Source organism: Podarcis filfolensis, assembly GCF_964270895.1.
Source record: "Podarcis filfolensis genome assembly, chromosome: 13".
In the NCBI taxonomy this organism is placed as follows: domain Eukaryota; kingdom Metazoa; phylum Chordata; class Lepidosauria; order Squamata; family Lacertidae; genus Podarcis; species Podarcis filfolensis.
This window is the reverse complement of record NC_139615.1, coordinates 19,130,682-19,147,798: the sequence shown is the minus strand read 5'-3', so window position 1 is coordinate 19,147,798 and position 17,117 is coordinate 19,130,682. Positions and strand designations below refer to the sequence as shown.

Here is a 17,117-nt window from a genome sequence, read left to right as displayed (position 1 = left end):
GGTTTTACATGTTGGAACAGCGCTTGGTGAGTGACTCACTTTAGCAAAACTCACTGGACATGCCCTGTTAAGTTGCTTTCACACAAGGACTGCTTTGCTTCTGAGGAATTGAAACAGTGGTTCCATAGAGTTTAACATAATGCCATAATGTCTAGCAATTCCTAACTCCACAGCCTTCTGTAGTGTTTATTTAGAAGGAATAAATTCCCAGTTAGCAAAGGTCCCTCTCGACTTTTGCAGTTTGCCCCCTTGCAAATTCTGTCCCTCTTACTGTTCTTGCTGTACAGGAAATAGCACTGCTGGTGGGTAACTGACGAATTGCCCCCCGAATTGCCCCGTTATTTGACAGTTCCTGTTCTGCAAGGAGAGGGTGTTGAACACTGCTTTCCTCTCGTCCTCCCCCAACCCATTTTTTCTTCCTTTTTCGTAGCTATAACAAAGGACGGCAGCTAGTCATGGAACGGCGAGTGTGGGAGCAACCTCAGAGGGGTAGCGAGGGCTGCTGGGAGTCAGGCAGTAAAGGCTGGTGCAGTCAATCAAATGGGGGCACTGCCCCACCATGCTCAGCTTGCCCTCAGCCAGACCCCACGCCTGGCTGCCTTCTTACTTACAGCCAGCTGGTCACCCTGACTTCCGCCCTGCCAGTCCCAATGGGCACCAGACTCCACTGGAGTTAGGAATCTCAGCTTGTATCCCTGGCTAACCTTTTCCCTCTACCTTTGCAGGCTCTTACGCAGGAGCTGTGGTGGCCATGCCTCTCGCGGGGATCCTAGTGCAGTATTCCGGGTGGAGCTCAGTATTCTACGTCTACGGTAAGCCAGCCAAGAGGCCATGCCAAGAAGAGCGGAATAAATTTAAAGTCTATTTAGCTAAATATTGTAACATACAATAAGTAGAAGTCACTTGAAAGGACCAAATGGGCCTAGGACTGGAGTGAATTGTAAAATATTATGGATTTGGATAATTATGAAAAGAGAAGAAGATTGTAAACTAAAGGTGTTAAATTGATTAGAAAGAGGGTATTGGAAAGCTGTTAAAAAGTGATTCAATGAAATTCGAGGAAGTCAGTTAACCATGAAAACTAAATTAGGCCTTAAAGTATTAGCTATTTGTATGTTTGTTTTTGTTGCTTTTTTAAGTATTGTAATGTATTTTTTCTTTATTTGTGTGTCTTATTTGTTATAAATTTGGAAAATTAATTTTAAAAAATTGGAGGGGGAAAAAGAGGCCAACTCTTTGGCTACCATGCCTTCTCGGTTGCCTAAACCTCGTTGGATCAGATCGTAGGTCCCTTCCCTCCAACCGCTTCTGCAATTCTGTTCCTTGGCAGGCAGCTTTGGTATCTTCTGGTATATGTTCTGGCTGATGGTTTCCTACGAGAGTCCTGCCCAGCACCCAACCATCACCGAGGAAGAGAGGAAATACATAGAAGAAAGCATTGGAGAAAGCGCCAGTCTTATGAATCCCCTTCTGGTCAGTGCCTTGCATTGCTCTCTTGCCATACATATGGCGCCATCAAGGTGCATGGAGCCTTAACAGAGTGTGGCTAGAGTGGCGGACTACAACACTGGGAAACCAGGGTTCGAATCCCCCCTTGGCTGCGAAGCCTGGTTACTGCCTCTCGGGCTAACCTACCTCACAGGGTTCTTGTGAGGATAATATGGGGAGGGGTGGAGAACCACGTGCGCTACCTTGAGCTCATAGGATGAAGCGTTGAAAAATGAAAATAAGAAAGAAGGTAGGAGGTCAAAAAGACAAGTCCCAAGCTATGGAGTTACCTGGGAAGAGGGGTTGACTGCTAAACCACTCTGAGAATGGTACCTGTGTGAGGGGAATAGGGGTCTCCTAGAAACTCTCAGCACCCTTAACAAACTACAGTTCCCAGCATTCTTTGGCGGAAGCCTAATTGTTCAAAGTGGTAGAATACTGCTTCAAATGCCGAGTGCATATGGGGCCTAGTGGTGGTATCAGGCGGGTGTCCTGGGAGGCAGCTCCAAGCATACTGGGCTGCAGGGCAGGTTCATATGAGGAGGGGAAAGAGACATTTGGACAGGTGAGGGTGGTGAAGGTGGAGGAGCAAAGGCCATGGGCAAGGATATGAGAGAGCAGAGAGAGAGAAACTGCACACACCATACATTTAAAGCATGACTTCCCCCAAATAATCCTGGGAACTGTAGTTTAAGGGTCTGAGAGTTATAGCTCTGTGAGCGGGAAACTACAGCTCCCAGGATTTAAATGCTTTAAATGTATGGTGGTGAGGAGGCAGGCGTTGAAGATCTCTCTGCAGTAGGGAAGCTCTCAGCACCTTCATGGGGCACCATTTTTGAGGAGGCAAGTGGCCTCTGAAGTCCTGCAACAGCACTGCTGTGGGGATATGCGAGGATGTGAGGCAACTCTGTTAATGTTTTCCTCTCTCTCTCTCTCTCTCTCTCTCTCTCTCTCTCTCTCTCCTCCCTACCTCTTGGCAGAAATTCAAAGCGCCCTGGCGCAAGTTCTTCACTTCCATGCCTGTCTACGCCATTATTGTGGCCAACTTCTGCCGGAGCTGGACCTTCTATTTGCTCTTAATTAGCCAGCCGGCCTATTTTGAAGAAGTCTTTGGCTTTGAAATCAGCAAGGTGAGAAAAATTGCCCTTGGTTTGAGGTGTGTGTGTGCCCGCGCTCTTGCACGTGTCAGGGCAAGAAATTGGAGACTTGTCCATAAGTTCTCTTCACTGTTTTTAATACTGAATTTGAAATTGTTCTAACCCGGTCTTGGGACCTACCGGTGAAGAGTGGCGAATATTGCTGTCGTCATTAATTAATTAGCAGAGGGTGTTTCATTCTGTGCTGATAAGAGAAAAAAAAGATGGCCCTAGCCACGTGCCAATTGTTCTTCCATTGTATGCTGGGGCAAGGCACACAGAGAGAAAAGGATCCAAGATGTTCCATTTTTTTATTCTATGGCTCTATGTGCAGTATAGACTTTTTATTTTTTTAAAAAAAGAAGAAAAATATAAAACTTCAGAAATTAGCAGAATCAAATTTCAGGATTCCAAAACATACATCTACACAGCCGCAGCGCATGGGCAGGGTTTGTGTGTGTGGTTGGAGTGGCAATGGCACCCTCCCACTGGCAATGGCACTTAGAAGGAGAAGATTGGGGTAACGTGAGGCTTCAGCAAGACCAGGAGCGCTTTGAATCGACATTGGCGGCCCTGCAGGTGCACTTGAGTGGCCACTACCAGCCCAGAGCTCCTCTGACCTCATCACACCTCGCCTGGTCTCCTCTTGGCAAGCTCAGTTCCATCACTCTGCACCCTCACCTGCCACCGCTGCTCCTGCCACAACTACTACTAGGAAGCAGTCGGTGATGGCGAAGAGGACTATTGGAATTGGGTTTGAAGTCCTTTGACAGAATTATATAATGTTTTCAACATGGGTGTCCGTGGAAGGGCAGTTCCCCCACCACCAAGAACCATAATCCTAAGATTCCCGGCTTTCATTTTTGTTTTTAAAGAGAGCACGGGTTATATCCAATAGGTGGCTGGCAACTAAATTTCACTCAGACTAGACACATTGGAATTAACGGGCCTGACTTAGCCATGTTCATTCATTCAGTGGGTCTGCTTTGAGTAAAACATATTTAAACACCATCCAATGTTATCAGGCTAATTTCTCACCAAAAAAGCGAGAAAAAAGGTGCAGTAGTACCTCGGGTTAAGAACTTAATTCGTTCTAGAGGTCCGTTCTTAATCTGAAACTGTTCTTAACCTGAGGGACCACTTTGCGAAAATAAAACCCCTGCGTCCAGTCACGCTTCCATTGCGCAGCTCTGTTCAGAAGCTGACCTGGCAGGGGAGCAGAGTCGCAGCAGTCCTGGGTCCGTGTGAGATGAGGGATAAATCAAGTCCAGAGACAGTTCGGTTCTTATCTCTAGAAGCGTTTATTTACAAGCCATAAATCAGTCTCCTCCATCGGAACTTGGAGGCATTCTCAGCCGTGCTCCAAAAGCACACACGCAGCTTCTGTGCCAAGCTGCTGCTCAGTGAGAAGTGAAAGTAAGTCTGAACGCAGAGAGACTCTGTGACTCACTGCTCTGCGACAAGCTCCTCCTTCTACTCCTCCTTCTCCTCCCAGATACAGGACACCTCGGAGTTCTGACCCTGTCAGTTCCAAACTCCACACCCCCTCTTGTCCTGCATCTGGGGACAATAGCCAACAATGCTTTCCCCATACACAGACCCTCACAGAACTCCTCGTGCTTCTGGAAGGTCAATGGTTTTGTGAAACCATCAGCGAGGTTCTTGGTTGAGGGACAGTATTTCAGAGCAACTAGCCCCTCATGAACGCTCTGACATACATTCCGGAAGCGTATGTCCAAATGTTTGGTCCTCGCCTTGAATTGCCCTGTCTCAGCTAATTTAAGGCATGGTTGATTGTCTTCATGCACCACAACGGGCAGACAATCCTCTCCACAGATTTCCTCGACCAAACACACATAGAACTCCAGTTCTCTGCAAACCTCTGATAGCGCACTGAACTCAGCTTCAGTAGATGAAAGCGCTATGAGACTTTGCTTCCGGGACCTCCACCCAATCACTGAGTCCCCAAACTTCACCACTAGGCCTGACACTGATTTGCGGTCCTCAAGGTTAGCCCAATCCGAATCCACCCAGGCAGTCAGCTTGACATCGCCCTCAGCTGACATCTTGAGGCAAAAGTCTTTGGTATCGTGCAGGTAACGTAGCACCCGCTTAACACCATTCCAGGCCTGCACACTAGGACTTGAAGCCTCTCTACTGAGCAGATTGACAGCTAACGCTATGTCTGGTCTGCTCCACTGTGACAGATACAACAGACTACCCAGAGCTGACTGAAAGAGTTCAGTATTTTCGAACACCACGCGTTCTACTTGCTGACACTCCTTCACGTACCCAGTCTCCATGGGTGATCTGGCACCTGCACAATCAGACATCCTGAACTTCTCAAGCAACTGCTCAATCTTACCTTTCTGGCGAAGCAAAAAGCTTCCATCACTTGCTCTTGTGATCTCTACGCCTAGATAGGACTTGACATCTCCAAGTTGCTTCAGCTTGAACCGCTTTCCAAGCTCCTTAGCAAACTTCTCTACCTGTTCACCTGTCCTTGTCATCAACAAGATGTCATCAACAAACACTTGGGCCACTTGCTGTTGCAAGCCTGAATCTCTAATGTAAAGACAACTGTCTGCAAGAGATCTCTTAAAACCTAGCTTTTCTAAGGCTTCATGTAGGCACATATTCCAGTTCCTGGCAGATTGGCGTAATCCATAGATGGATTTGTGCAACCGCCACACGACGCCTGGCTCACTGACTTCAAACCCTGGAGGAGGACGCATGTACAACTCCTCCTGGAGATCTGAGTTCAGGTAAGCGACATCTACATCAAAATGGTTCACCTTCCAGCCTCTCTGTGCTGCTATTGCCAAAAGCGTTCTCAAAGTCTCCGCCCTTGAGGTCGGCGAATAGACCTCTGTGAAGTAAACTCCGCGTCTCTGTGTAAATCCACGTGCCACTAATCTCGCTTTATACTGTGGTTCCCCTGCTTCTGTGGGTTTAAGTCGGTAAACCCATCTGCAGCCCACAGCTTGCTGGTTAGCCGGCAGCTGTGTGAGTGAGAACACTCCAAGAGACTTCATTGAATTCATCTCCTTCTGCATCGCCTCATGCCATTTGCTGGCTTCTTCCCGAGGCAACTTCTGAACATCCTCAAAGGATTCAGGTTCACATCTAGCCACACCAACCCAGACACTCGTGGCTTCATACCTTTCAGGTGGCTTCCCTTTGGTTGATCTTGCTGACCTCCTCAGCGTGAATTCTGGAACTGCGCCTGAATCACCTGGATCAACCCTTCTATCCTCTGTGTCAGAATCATCCCCCTCTGACCTGCTGCGCTGTTTAGGGCGAACAGCTGGTCCTGCTGGCGAGGATGATTGACTTCTTGGCTCAGACTTGACAGAGACCAGTGGAGGGGTCCTGGGACTTCCCTTTGGAGAGACACGAAGCCTCTCCCTTGGAGATCCCGGCTCTGGACTCTGTGGCTGTGGACTGTGCATCTCAGCAACAGGTTCAGCCTCGCCCTCTTCTTCTTCCTCATCTGAGTCTACCAGAACATCTGGATTCCCGTGAAGACGCTTCCACCCACTCTGCTCGCAGAACTCAGCACTGCCGCTAATAAGCAGCTTGGACTGGTTGCCAGTAGGGTATGCGAAGCGCCACGCCTTTGAACCCGGCTCATAGCCTACAAAGATCATTTTCCTGGATCTTGGCTCACCTTTTCTGCGCATGGCCTTTGGAATGAGAACCCAGGCCGTGGACCCAAAAGTGCGCAGAAAATGTACTTTGGGCTGTTTCCGGTGAAGCAGAAAGTACGGTGTGTCCCCTACACTGGAATTGAACACCCTGTTCTGCAGGAAACAAGCTGTTTTATAACTCTCAGCCCAAAAGCGCTGTGGCAGACCCGAGTCTGCCAGCATAGCATTCGCTGACTCCTGTAGCGTGCGAAATTTTCTCTCTGCAACCCCATTCTGTTGCGGAGAGTGGGGGGCTGTCAGTCGATGACTGATACCCTTCTGCCTGAAGAACGATTGCAGCGCAGAACCTGTGAACTCCCCCCCACGATCAGATTGAAAGGAAATCACCTTGGTAGAGAACCGTAGCTCTACCGCTGTGATCCAATCCCTGATCAGTGCAGCTGCTTCTGACTTCTGTTGCAGCGCAAAAATCCATGAATGTTTAGAAAAATCGTCAACCAAAACCAAAACCCACTTAGATCCAGCTAGAGAAGGTGTCGGCATGGGCCCCGACAAATCTGCATGGACAAGTTCAAAGGGTTTACTGGTTTTCCTCTCAGACCTGGGGTATGAGCATGTTGTGACCTTTGATTGCTTACAGGCTTGACAATCTAGGTATTTGTCACATGCTTTGAACCTGCACCCAATGGTGTTGTCTGTGGCCTTCCTCACATATGACCACCCTACGTGTCCAAATCTCCTGTGCCATAAGTGTATGCAATCTTGGTGTGGTGGGACATTAGCACACTGCCCTTGGGCGTCGTCAATGGACTCTCCACTAGCCCCATTTTCCACCAGCCCCATTTTCCCACCAGCCCCATTTTCAATGGGCATCTCGACCAGAAAGAGCGTGCCTCTTCTCTGGACACTGTGGATCTTCTTCCCATCCCTGTAGAAGGAACACACATTATTAGAAAACAAAACATCAAATCCAGCAGCCATAAGAGCTGGCACACTTAGCAGAGAGTGAGCAAGCTCTGGGACCACAAAAGCTTCTATCCAATGATCTATAAAAGAACAATATAGAAACCCAGATTCAGTCAGTGGTCTTTGAGACCCATCTGCTAAGGTAACATAGCGTCCAGTTTTAACTGTCTTGCAGTTCCTCAGGAGCCCTCTGGAGGTCACCAGACAATGCGAAGCTCCGGAATCCACAACGAGAGATAAAGAGTGTCTCTGGCTGTTTTCCAAAGATGCCATGCCGTTGCTCACGTTCCCATCGGTTGCCATGGCCACAGCCTCCCCCCGACTGAGGCTTTTGCCTTTTCTCAGAGACGCCATCGCAGCTGTGAGGTGATAAGACGCCTTGTCTTTGTTTTTCTCCTGGCCTGCTGCTTTCCCACGTCTTTGCTGGGAACTGGCCTTGGGAACCTGCTTTGTTGACATTCCACGCCGGCTGGTGTCCTTGGCAGCCTGGGCCTCTAGCGGATGCTTCCCAGCGCTGTTGGACGTCGTCTCAAAGCACAAACAACTTTCGAAGCCTTTCACTTTCTCAGAGCTCTTGGAATGGCCTGCCTGGCCTGCCCCCCCACTCCTTCTTGGGGTGCCCTCTTCCACAGCTCTCAGCTGCTCTCCAGCACACAGACGTGTCGAAGCAGAGAAACAGCTTCCCGGAACAGCCCCCTCTGGTCTGGCTCTCACTTCAGCCTGAGGCTTGCTCCCTTGGCCCTCGGCTTCCTCCCGGCCCTTGGCTCCTGCTGAGCTTTCGCACAGACTCCTCAGCACCTGCCAAGCGGCCTCAGCCGATTTAACACCCTCCAGGTGGGGCAACAGCAAAGCGTCCACGCTTGCTCTCAAGCAGCAAAGCTCTCTCTGCCCTCTCTCACTCAGCAGAGCATGCATGGGTGGGGCCGGCTCCTTCTGGACTGGACTCCAGAGCCCTGTGGCCACAAACCACCCCCTTGCTCTTCTTGACCAGGCCTCCCAGTTGGCCCCATTCAGCCTCTCACCGGGGTAGCTCTCATGGCCTTGCTGTTCCTGAGCAGCAGCCATCTTCCTCCCCCCGGGGCTTCAGCGTACTCACAAGTTTGCCAGCAAGCCGGACTCTCGAAGCAGCCGTTCCTTCTGGCTCTTGGCTCCGCTCTCCAGCATTCTCCTGGCAGGAGATCACAGCAAATCGACGCTGGCAGCCTTCTCCCTTCTCACACTTGTCAGGAAACACGTACAGCCATAACCTTTGCGAAAATAAAACCCCTGCGTCCAGTCACGCTTCCATTGCGCAGCTCTGTTCAGAAGCTGACCTGGCAGGGGAGCAGAGTCGCAGCAGTCCTGGGTCCGTGTGAGATGAGGGATAAATCAAGTCCAGAGACAGTTCGGTTCTTATCTCTAGAAGCGTTTATTTACAAGCCATAAATCAGTCTCCTCCATCGGAACTTGGAGGCATTCTCAGCCGTGCTCCAAAAGCACACACGCAGCTTCTGTGCCAAGCTGCTGCTCAGTGAGAAGTGAAAGTAAGTCTGAACGCAGAGAGACTCTGTGACTCACTGCTCTGCGACAAGCTCCTCCTTCTACTCCTCCTTCTCCTCCCAGATACAGGACACCTCGGAGTTCTGACCCTGTCAGTTCCAAACTCCACAACCACTTTAGCTAATGGGGCCTCCCGCTGCTGCCGCGTGATTTCTGTTCTCATCCTGAAGCAAAGTTCTTAACCCGAGGTACTATTTCTGGGTTAGCAGAGTCTGTAACCTGAAGCGTATGTAACTTGAAGCGTCTGTAACCCGAGGTACCACTGTACCTGCACATTTTGTCTTGTGCATCAGTTTTACACAACTTAAGAGTTGTCTTCAACTGAGCCCTACGTATTAGTCAACCCACTGAAATTCATGGTCATGGCAGTCTTACTTTCAGTGGGTCTACTCTGAGTAAGACCTCAGTTGGATAAAACTCTTAAGCTTGCAGAACCTGCTACATGAGACAAAACCTTTAGGCACTATTCTCATTTTTTGTGTGAGAAATAAGCCTTATCCCATCCTTCCAGTGTTCTACTTGGACACACACACATACACTGCCCTTCTCCCCACTTGCAAAATATCCTGCGGGTGCCCTTGGTCATACACGTAATGTTCAAAAGAAAAAAGACCCCACATGACAGCTGGATTTTCTTAACTGTTTTTAAACATCCTTTTCGTCCCTTCCTGTGCAGGTGGGCATGCTATCCGCTTTGCCTCACCTGGTCATGACGATCATCGTGCCCATTGGGGGCCAAATCGCCGACTACCTGCGGACGCGGAGGATCATGTCTACCACAAACGTCCGCAAGATGATGAACTGTGGGGGTGAGAGAGAAAGGCATTGTTGGAGAAAAGGCCCAGGGAGGAGGGTTAAGGCTTGGTTGAGAGATACCCGGACTCCAGTAAGGGGCAGGTGGCTGGCTTGGCAGTGGGAAAGGTTTCTAGAGAAAAGTGCCCAGGCCAGGAGTAGGGACCTGCTGCCCTCCAGAACCTGCTGCTGGACTCCAACTCCTATCTGGCCCCAGTTAGCAAGGCAAATATCCAGGGATGATGGAAGTTGGAGCCCAGCAGCATCTAGGCAGTACTGAGAGTGCCACAATATTTGAAGCAAGTGCATTAGAGACAGAATCCAGGAACTTGCACAGGTTTCTGAGAATCTCTGTTTTCATTGAGATGTCTTTCTTTCTTTTGCAGGGACGGGCACACCTCAGTTTTTTAGCACTTGTGGATGCAAAATCACTTGGAGGTTTTCATGTCCTGCTTAGAATGTTTTTTCTGGGGTTTCTAGCAGGCCTGGGCGATGGCGCCTTCACCCAGCAGTATATCGTGGGTGAAACTGCCGTCACTCCTGAGTCCCTCGGTCACCAGCGCCTGGTGCGCAGAGGAAGGAAAAAGCTGCATTGGGAGCAGAGGCAGTTTCACCCCAGCACCTTGTGGGGCTGAGGACAATGCAGCTTGTTCCTCCCTCTGCTTTTCAACGTTGCAATGTGTCACTCTATCGCAATGTTTAGCTGGTGATACATCGCAGTGTTGAAAAGCTGACTATCTCCCAGCCCTAGTTTACAGTAGGAGGGCATGAGAAAGCATCACATACCCCTGTCCTGTGGGTTGCAGTGGACCCTGCGCTCTTGCTTTAAGCAAGCTCTCCTCTTGCCAGTTCACTTTTCACAAAGTTGCAACCTCCCCTGACCCTCATTTATTCATGAATCAGTCTTATACCAAGTCCATATAACACAGGACCGCACTGCTGACAAAGACCTTAATGCTGGCCTTCCCCAATTTGGCACATTCCGGGCATGGTTGGACTACAAATCCCATCAGCCCATGGTCAAGGATGATGGGAAGTGTAGTCCAGCCCAGGTTGGAGAATCCTGCCTTACACAGAGAAAGGTCTTTCTCATCACTGCCTTTGATCTTTTCCGCTCAAGGCTGGCTTTTTACTCGTTAGCTCATCTGTTACATTTTCATCCTGCACCATCAGCGCATCTCAGCTCTCAGGACAGCTTAAGACGAAAATAAAATAAAGTTACACAATCAACCATAAGATCAAACAGAGTAAAACATCAGCTATAACACAATAGATTTTTTAAAAAAGCAACCACACAGTGGATAAATAAAACACAAGCTTCCAGAGTGGCTTAAAAGGATTTTTAACGCCTGGGAGAATGAATTGGTGTTGAAATGACACATGCATACCATGTGTTGCAGATGTTGGGGGATTGAACTTAAGAACATCACACGATCCCTTCTGGACCAGGCAAAAGGCCCTTCTAGTCCAGCACTCTGTTCTCGCAGCGGCCAGCCAGATACCTGAGGGCAGCTGGCAAGTGGGATCTGGGTGCAACAGCAATTTTTTCCACCTGCAATTGCCAAAAACTGAGGCCTTCTTTATGCATAGCATATGCTCTACGGCTCATTTGCAGCCCCGCTAAGTTATGACACCCTTCCCCTTCTATTAGCAAAAAAAAAAAAATTAGCAGCACGCACAGCCACATGTAAGTTTTATGTACACCCTGCTCTAGTTTCTTATGCAGCGCGATCACAGTCAGAAGTTGAAAATAGACACAGCTGTGCGGGAGCTGTGTGTCCGCACTCACTTTCTCTGTTCTTCCTTCTTCGTCAGGTTTTGGCATGGAAGCCACACTCCTCTTAGTGGTTGGCTATTCCCACAGCAAAGGCGTAGCAATTTCTTTCCTTGTTCTGGCCGTGGGTTTCAGCGGCTTTGCTATTTCAGGTAAGCGCTTAGCACTGGCGAAGGAAGAGGAGTGGGGGGGGAGCGCATCACGCCTGGCAGCGCGATCCTGGTGGGGTGCTATCGCTGCTGCCCCCCGCCCGCACTGGGCGCCACGCCCCCACAGGCGTCGTGCCACATCCCCAAGACGCACACAAGTCCTGCCCCCACCTGCTCTCCGCCCCCCGGTGCCGGAGCATGAAGCTCTGCCACTGCTCTTAGGGAGCTGGGTTGACCTTCTGAGGAAGGTGAGACCCTCCAGTTGTTGCTGAACCACAACTCCCTACATCCTCGGCCACTGCTCATGTTTGCTGGGGCTGATGGGAACTGTAGTCTAGCCATGAAAGATTCCCCACACCTGTGTTAGGGCATTGTGGCATTCCAAATTAAAGGTCCTCTGCTTCGCCCCAACAAGTAGGGATCAGAGAGAAATTAAGTTTGTGCTCCTACCTAAGTTGCACTTTCTGAAACAACACACAAACCCAAACAGCCATGCACTGAAATGCAAAGTTTGCAATTCATTTCTCTAGCCAAGCAATGTGTGTAGAAGAACACATACTGGGGTAAGGTGTGCATCAAAATGCATATGTTTGTGAAAATAACATTGTATCAGGGGAAATTGGTCTGCAAAAATATGTATACAGTTGTACCTTGGAAGTCGAACGGCTTAGTTCCTGAACATTTCGGCTCCCAAACATCGCAAACCCGGACTGTTCTGGTTTGCGAACTATTTTTGAAAGCCAAACATCCAGTGGGGCTTTCACAGCTTTTGATTGGCTGCAGGAGCTTGCTGGATTGGCCAGTATATAATTGCATACCACTTAAAAATAGTGATAATCTGGAAGCAGCCTCACAGTTAGAAGCAATCTGTGGCATACGTTAGCTCCAAAGTTAGAGGAGAAACTGATGTAAATTCCTTTCTATAACCCACCTCCTCGCTTCCAGGATTTAACGTCAATCACTTGGACATTGCCCCCCGATATGCCAGCATCCTCATGGGGATCTCCAATGGCGTGGGAACTTTGTCAGGGATGGTGTGTCCACTCATCGTAGGAGCTATGACCAAACACAAGGTAGGAATCAAAGCTCCTGAAAGCAGGGGGGGTTGCTTGTCCTGAGAACTTCCTGTCCCCATAATTTCTAGCCTTCTGATTTGGTTCTCCAAGTGCCGTTTATGTAGCCAGAATGGCAACAGCCACACACGGAGGGGGGTCTGAGCATGCTGCCTAACAATATGCTCTCTTCCTGATGGTTGAGAGCAGTTGGGTGGGGAGGCTGAAAAACTGAAGGGGGGCAATGGAAAGGAGCAGCTAGAAAAGGAGGACAGAGGAAGAAATACATTGTTGTTGTTGTTTCATTTCACTCACGCGGGGGTTAAGTTTCTGGGAGCCGCGCGTACGCAGTGGCGTAGCGTGGGTTGTCAGCACCCGGGGCAAGGCAAGTAATTTGCGCCCCCTAACCCGTGGATTTGCGCCCCCTAACCCCCAGATGTTGCGCCCGGTGCGGCCAGCCCCCCCTGCACCCCCCACGCTACGCCACTGCGCGTACGTGAAGTCACATACAGCGGGAACACCATCTAGAAAGCCTGCAAACGCTCTCTAAACCCCTGGAAACTCTTGAAAAACCCTTTAAAAAACTGCTTACCAGACTCCCTCCCAGTGCTTTTTTTCTTGGGGGGGGGGAGATGCAGGGATATGTATACCCCTAAACATTTTGTGAATCTAAGTTTTGCCTCATTGAGAGGCAGTATTTCGATATGAGAAGGAAAATGAGAGTACCCCTAAACATTTTTTTTAGAAAGAAAAAAAAGCACTGCTTCCTTCAAGCCTCCTTTCTCAAACTCCAATTCTCCACAGGTTTCAAAGGTTGGTGCAAGGGCTCCTGGGATTAAATTTGCAATGGTTCCTGGGATTGCTAGCTGCTCTTTTTGCCATTTCTGTGCTCTTCTCCGGCCATTTTTTGCAGCACTTCCGGGTTCTAATCGAATTATTTATTTATTTCGCAGCGCCACACGTGTACATGGTGGCATGCGAGTTGGTCGCACACAAGTGGGGAGTTTCCTGTATTACTAACGCTTCGCCAGCACGTCCCAGGGCAGGGTGCAATGTTAACATTTAGAATTACAAATGCTTAAAATGTTTCATGAATACCATGGATATACCGTTGACATGTTAGGTATGTTACGTTGCTTCTGAACATGAGTGTTTCACTTGGCTATCATGGCTCTTTCTCCTTCTCAGAAGCTTTGTTAGCATTCCACCCAGTACTATGTTACATTTTTAGACTGTTATTTCCATATGCAGTGATTCTTGACTGGATTTGTCCTTCCTCAGGTTTCTCATTTATTGCGGTCAATGTCCTCTTTGACCTATAGAGCAGCACCATTACCAGTGCAAACCCCTCGGTCCTTCCTGTATATTTTATATCTGGGGATAATTGTATCCCATTGATTATCCCCGCCCTACCAGATTTCTGATATTCCCACAGTATCTGTGTTCTTTTCTAATAGCAGACACTCTAAACTCACACTTTGGTTGTTGTTATTTTTTATAAAAAAATGTGTATTGAGAACATTTTTACCCTGCCTTTCTGCCACACGCAATATGAGGCACTTAAGAAAATCAATGGAATATATAAACAGGGGTGGGGGGGGGAGGAAGAAAGATGAAGCGGGGGGAAGCACCAGCAGATAACACCAATTAAATTGTAAGAGAGAATAAGCAGAGATAAAAGGCAAAGAGTGCAAAACTCAGAACTTGGGCATCTTCTGGGCCCAGGACCAAAGGCAGGGGGGGGGGAACCCACTTTAGCCAGCGAGGTGGGCAAAAAAAGGATTGCCTGGTCAAGCAACAATGGAGAAGAGAAGGTCCTATCACTGTGGATCATGGAAATGATCCATAATGAATTGAAAAAAATGTACTCCCCCCAAAAAAAAATCCCAGAGTCCTTTCTGTCGGAGGATAATTCAGACTGAAATTCCCAGGTGTCAAAAAAGGTTATTTATGTATGCCAATACTGTGGCCCATGTTTTGTTAGCCCAAAAATGGAAAATGAGTGAGGTCCCAACTAAAGAAGAATGGCAACGTAAGCTGACGGAATATGCGCAGCTTGCAGACTTAACCTATAGAATAAGAGAACAAGGAGAACATATGTTTAGAGAAGATTGGAAAACATTTATTGAATATATGGGAAATAACTGTGTACAGCTGAAAACGCTGGCAACACTGATAAATTCAACAGTGTAAATAAGTTTTGATGGATGTAATAATGGAATACTGAATGCTATAGTCTTTGTAAAATGCACAGGGATTTATGATATGTAAAATGAACCATGGAAAGAGAAGAAGGGATATCTTAAGGATGTAAAAATGAGTACTCCAAATTGTGAAACAGAAAATTTAATAATGAGAGAAGGCCCTATCACATGTCTCTGTTAAATGGGCCTAGTCCATTAGGGCAAATGAGGCACTATGGTCAATGGTGCAAAACCGGGACGCATGTTTTCTGAACTGCACTCCTGTGTGAGTCACATGATCCACGTGAGAGCGCAGCACCTAAAAACTTGCCTTTTGGGTCACTTGCGAGTTTTGGTGCGCTGTACCCTTGCGTCCCCCAAAACAAGATGTCCCAGACAGTTGACGGATACCTACCATGGACCCTCTGAGTTGCCTACATGGACTCCCTGGGGTCCAAGGGCCAACCATTAAGAACCACTGGAATAAATGAAGAACTTTCTTCGGTTATCCACACTGACCTCTTCCCTCTTTCATTCTCCACAGACACGGGAGGAGTGGCAATACGTCTTCCTCATCGCCTCTCTAGTGCATTACGGGGGTGTCATCTTCTATGGGATATTCGCCTCTGGCGAGAAGCAGCCCTGGGCCGAGCCGGAAGAGATCAACGAGGAGAAGTGCGGCTTCATCAACGAGGACGAACTGGCCGACGAGGAGGACGAAGCGGCCCGCATGGCCGCAGGAGGGGGCGGGGGAGGAGGCGGCGGGGGCTACGGCGCTACCAAGAGCACCAGTTTTGCCAATGGAGGCTGGACGGCTGACTGGGACAAGAAGGAAGAATACGTCCAGGAGCCTGGCAAAGATTCGTATATGTACGGCACGCCAGGAGAGCGGGACTTGTCGTAGAGATGCTCCATCCCTCCTTCCGCGTGGGGTGCTGGGGCCTTGGTTCAGTTCTCTGGAGTGGGGTGGGGGGAAAGGCCTGTGTTTAGGTTGCTTCTCCCCCTCCCCTTTCACTTTACCGTCCTTTCCCTCCCACCCCTCAGTTCTGGTACAACTGTCCAGATCCACTGAAAACTGCCTCCCTCTTCAGCCTCATACGCCTTGGTAAAAAAAACCCAAGGGCACCCACACACCCCAAACCGCCCTCCTTCCTTTTCCACAGGCTCCTGTGTGTTGACATGACAGCTGCCATGCCTCACACAGACCCAACGCCACCTACTCTGACCCCTCCAGTTGTGGTACCTCCCCCTACCCTCAGGATATGGGGGCAAAGGGTGGGTGGAGTTAAGTTACACCAACACGCCCCTTGAGCCCTACTAAAGACCTTTGGACACAGCGCAATAGCACTGATTTATGACCTATGGCCTCTGGGTTACCCAGGTGGAGGGAGCCCATAGGTCTGTGGCAGAAAATGTGCTTCACATACATCAAGTTCTAGGTTTGATTCCCAGTCTCTTCTAATCAAAGGACGTCAAGGAGCGGCTCTGGGAAAGATGGCTGGCTGAGCCTTGGAAGGCCTCTGCCAGCTAGAGTAGACAGTACTGGCCTAGATGGGCCGATGGTCTGGCTCCATGTGAAGCAGGCGCCTCTATTCAGCATCCCCCACACCCGGGATGGAGCTGTGTTTGGTCGCCTGGCCCCCGCTCTGCCACTCACTGCTTCAGCACCTTAGACCAGCCTGTCGCCAACCTGGTGCCAACCAGGTGTTTTGGACTACATCTCCCATCAGCCTGCAGCCAGCCTGGCCATTGTGGCCGGGGTTGATGGGAGTTGTAGCGCACGACGCCTGCAAGGCACCAGGTTGACGAAGCCTGCCTTAGACTATGCCTCAGGCCTCTCTCTCTTTCTTAGGAACAGATCAAATATTTTCCCCTTCCTGTGAATGTATCTGGGGAGCTTTAATTTGTGAGGGGCAGAGCATCTTATGCCTTCAGCATTCATGCGCCAAAAATGACCCTGCACTGAGGAGGGGGCGGGGAGCAGCTCACCTTGACCCTAAGGCAGACCCCTTGCTCCTACGCTGAGAACCAGTCAAGCCATGCTTCTTCTGTGGCACAAATCCAGCCTCTCCGTTAAAAATGCCCACAGGCCATCATTTCTAAATACTCCACTTGCTTGTCGCTGTAAATGTGTGTTTTTCCCACCCACCCCAAGCCACAAAATGCTTTCAGTGCTACACTGGTTGACGTTTTCTCAATGGACAAGTGAAAATCTGCATAGTGGTTTCGAGTGACACCGCCTCCCCGCCCCCAAATACTTATGGATGGTAGTTTCAAGAGCCCCCTCCCCTTTACTTGCTCCAAAAATAACTCTAGGCATGTGTTCACACAGTGTTGTTATAGCGCTTTCAGGCTTACAGTGCTTCAAAATTATTTGAAACCTAAATT

At 49.2% G+C, this 17,117-nt stretch overlaps 1 protein-coding gene across 1 annotated transcript in view; it reads left to right on the top strand.

Moving 5' to 3' along the window:
• SLC17A7 (solute carrier family 17 member 7) overlaps positions 1–17,117 on the top strand; it is a 57,980-nt gene extending 40,863 nt beyond the window's left edge. The window contains exons 6-12 of the mRNA XM_083580268.1: positions 726–812; positions 1,331–1,473; positions 2,469–2,618; positions 9,456–9,588; positions 11,387–11,497; positions 12,440–12,567; positions 15,274–17,117. Coding sequence (XP_083436394.1) covers positions 726–812; positions 1,331–1,473; positions 2,469–2,618; positions 9,456–9,588; positions 11,387–11,497; positions 12,440–12,567; positions 15,274–15,633 — 1,112 coding nt within the window. The 3' untranslated portion in view covers positions 15,634–17,117. The remainder of the gene's footprint in view (positions 1–725; positions 813–1,330; positions 1,474–2,468; positions 2,619–9,455; positions 9,589–11,386; positions 11,498–12,439; positions 12,568–15,273) is intronic.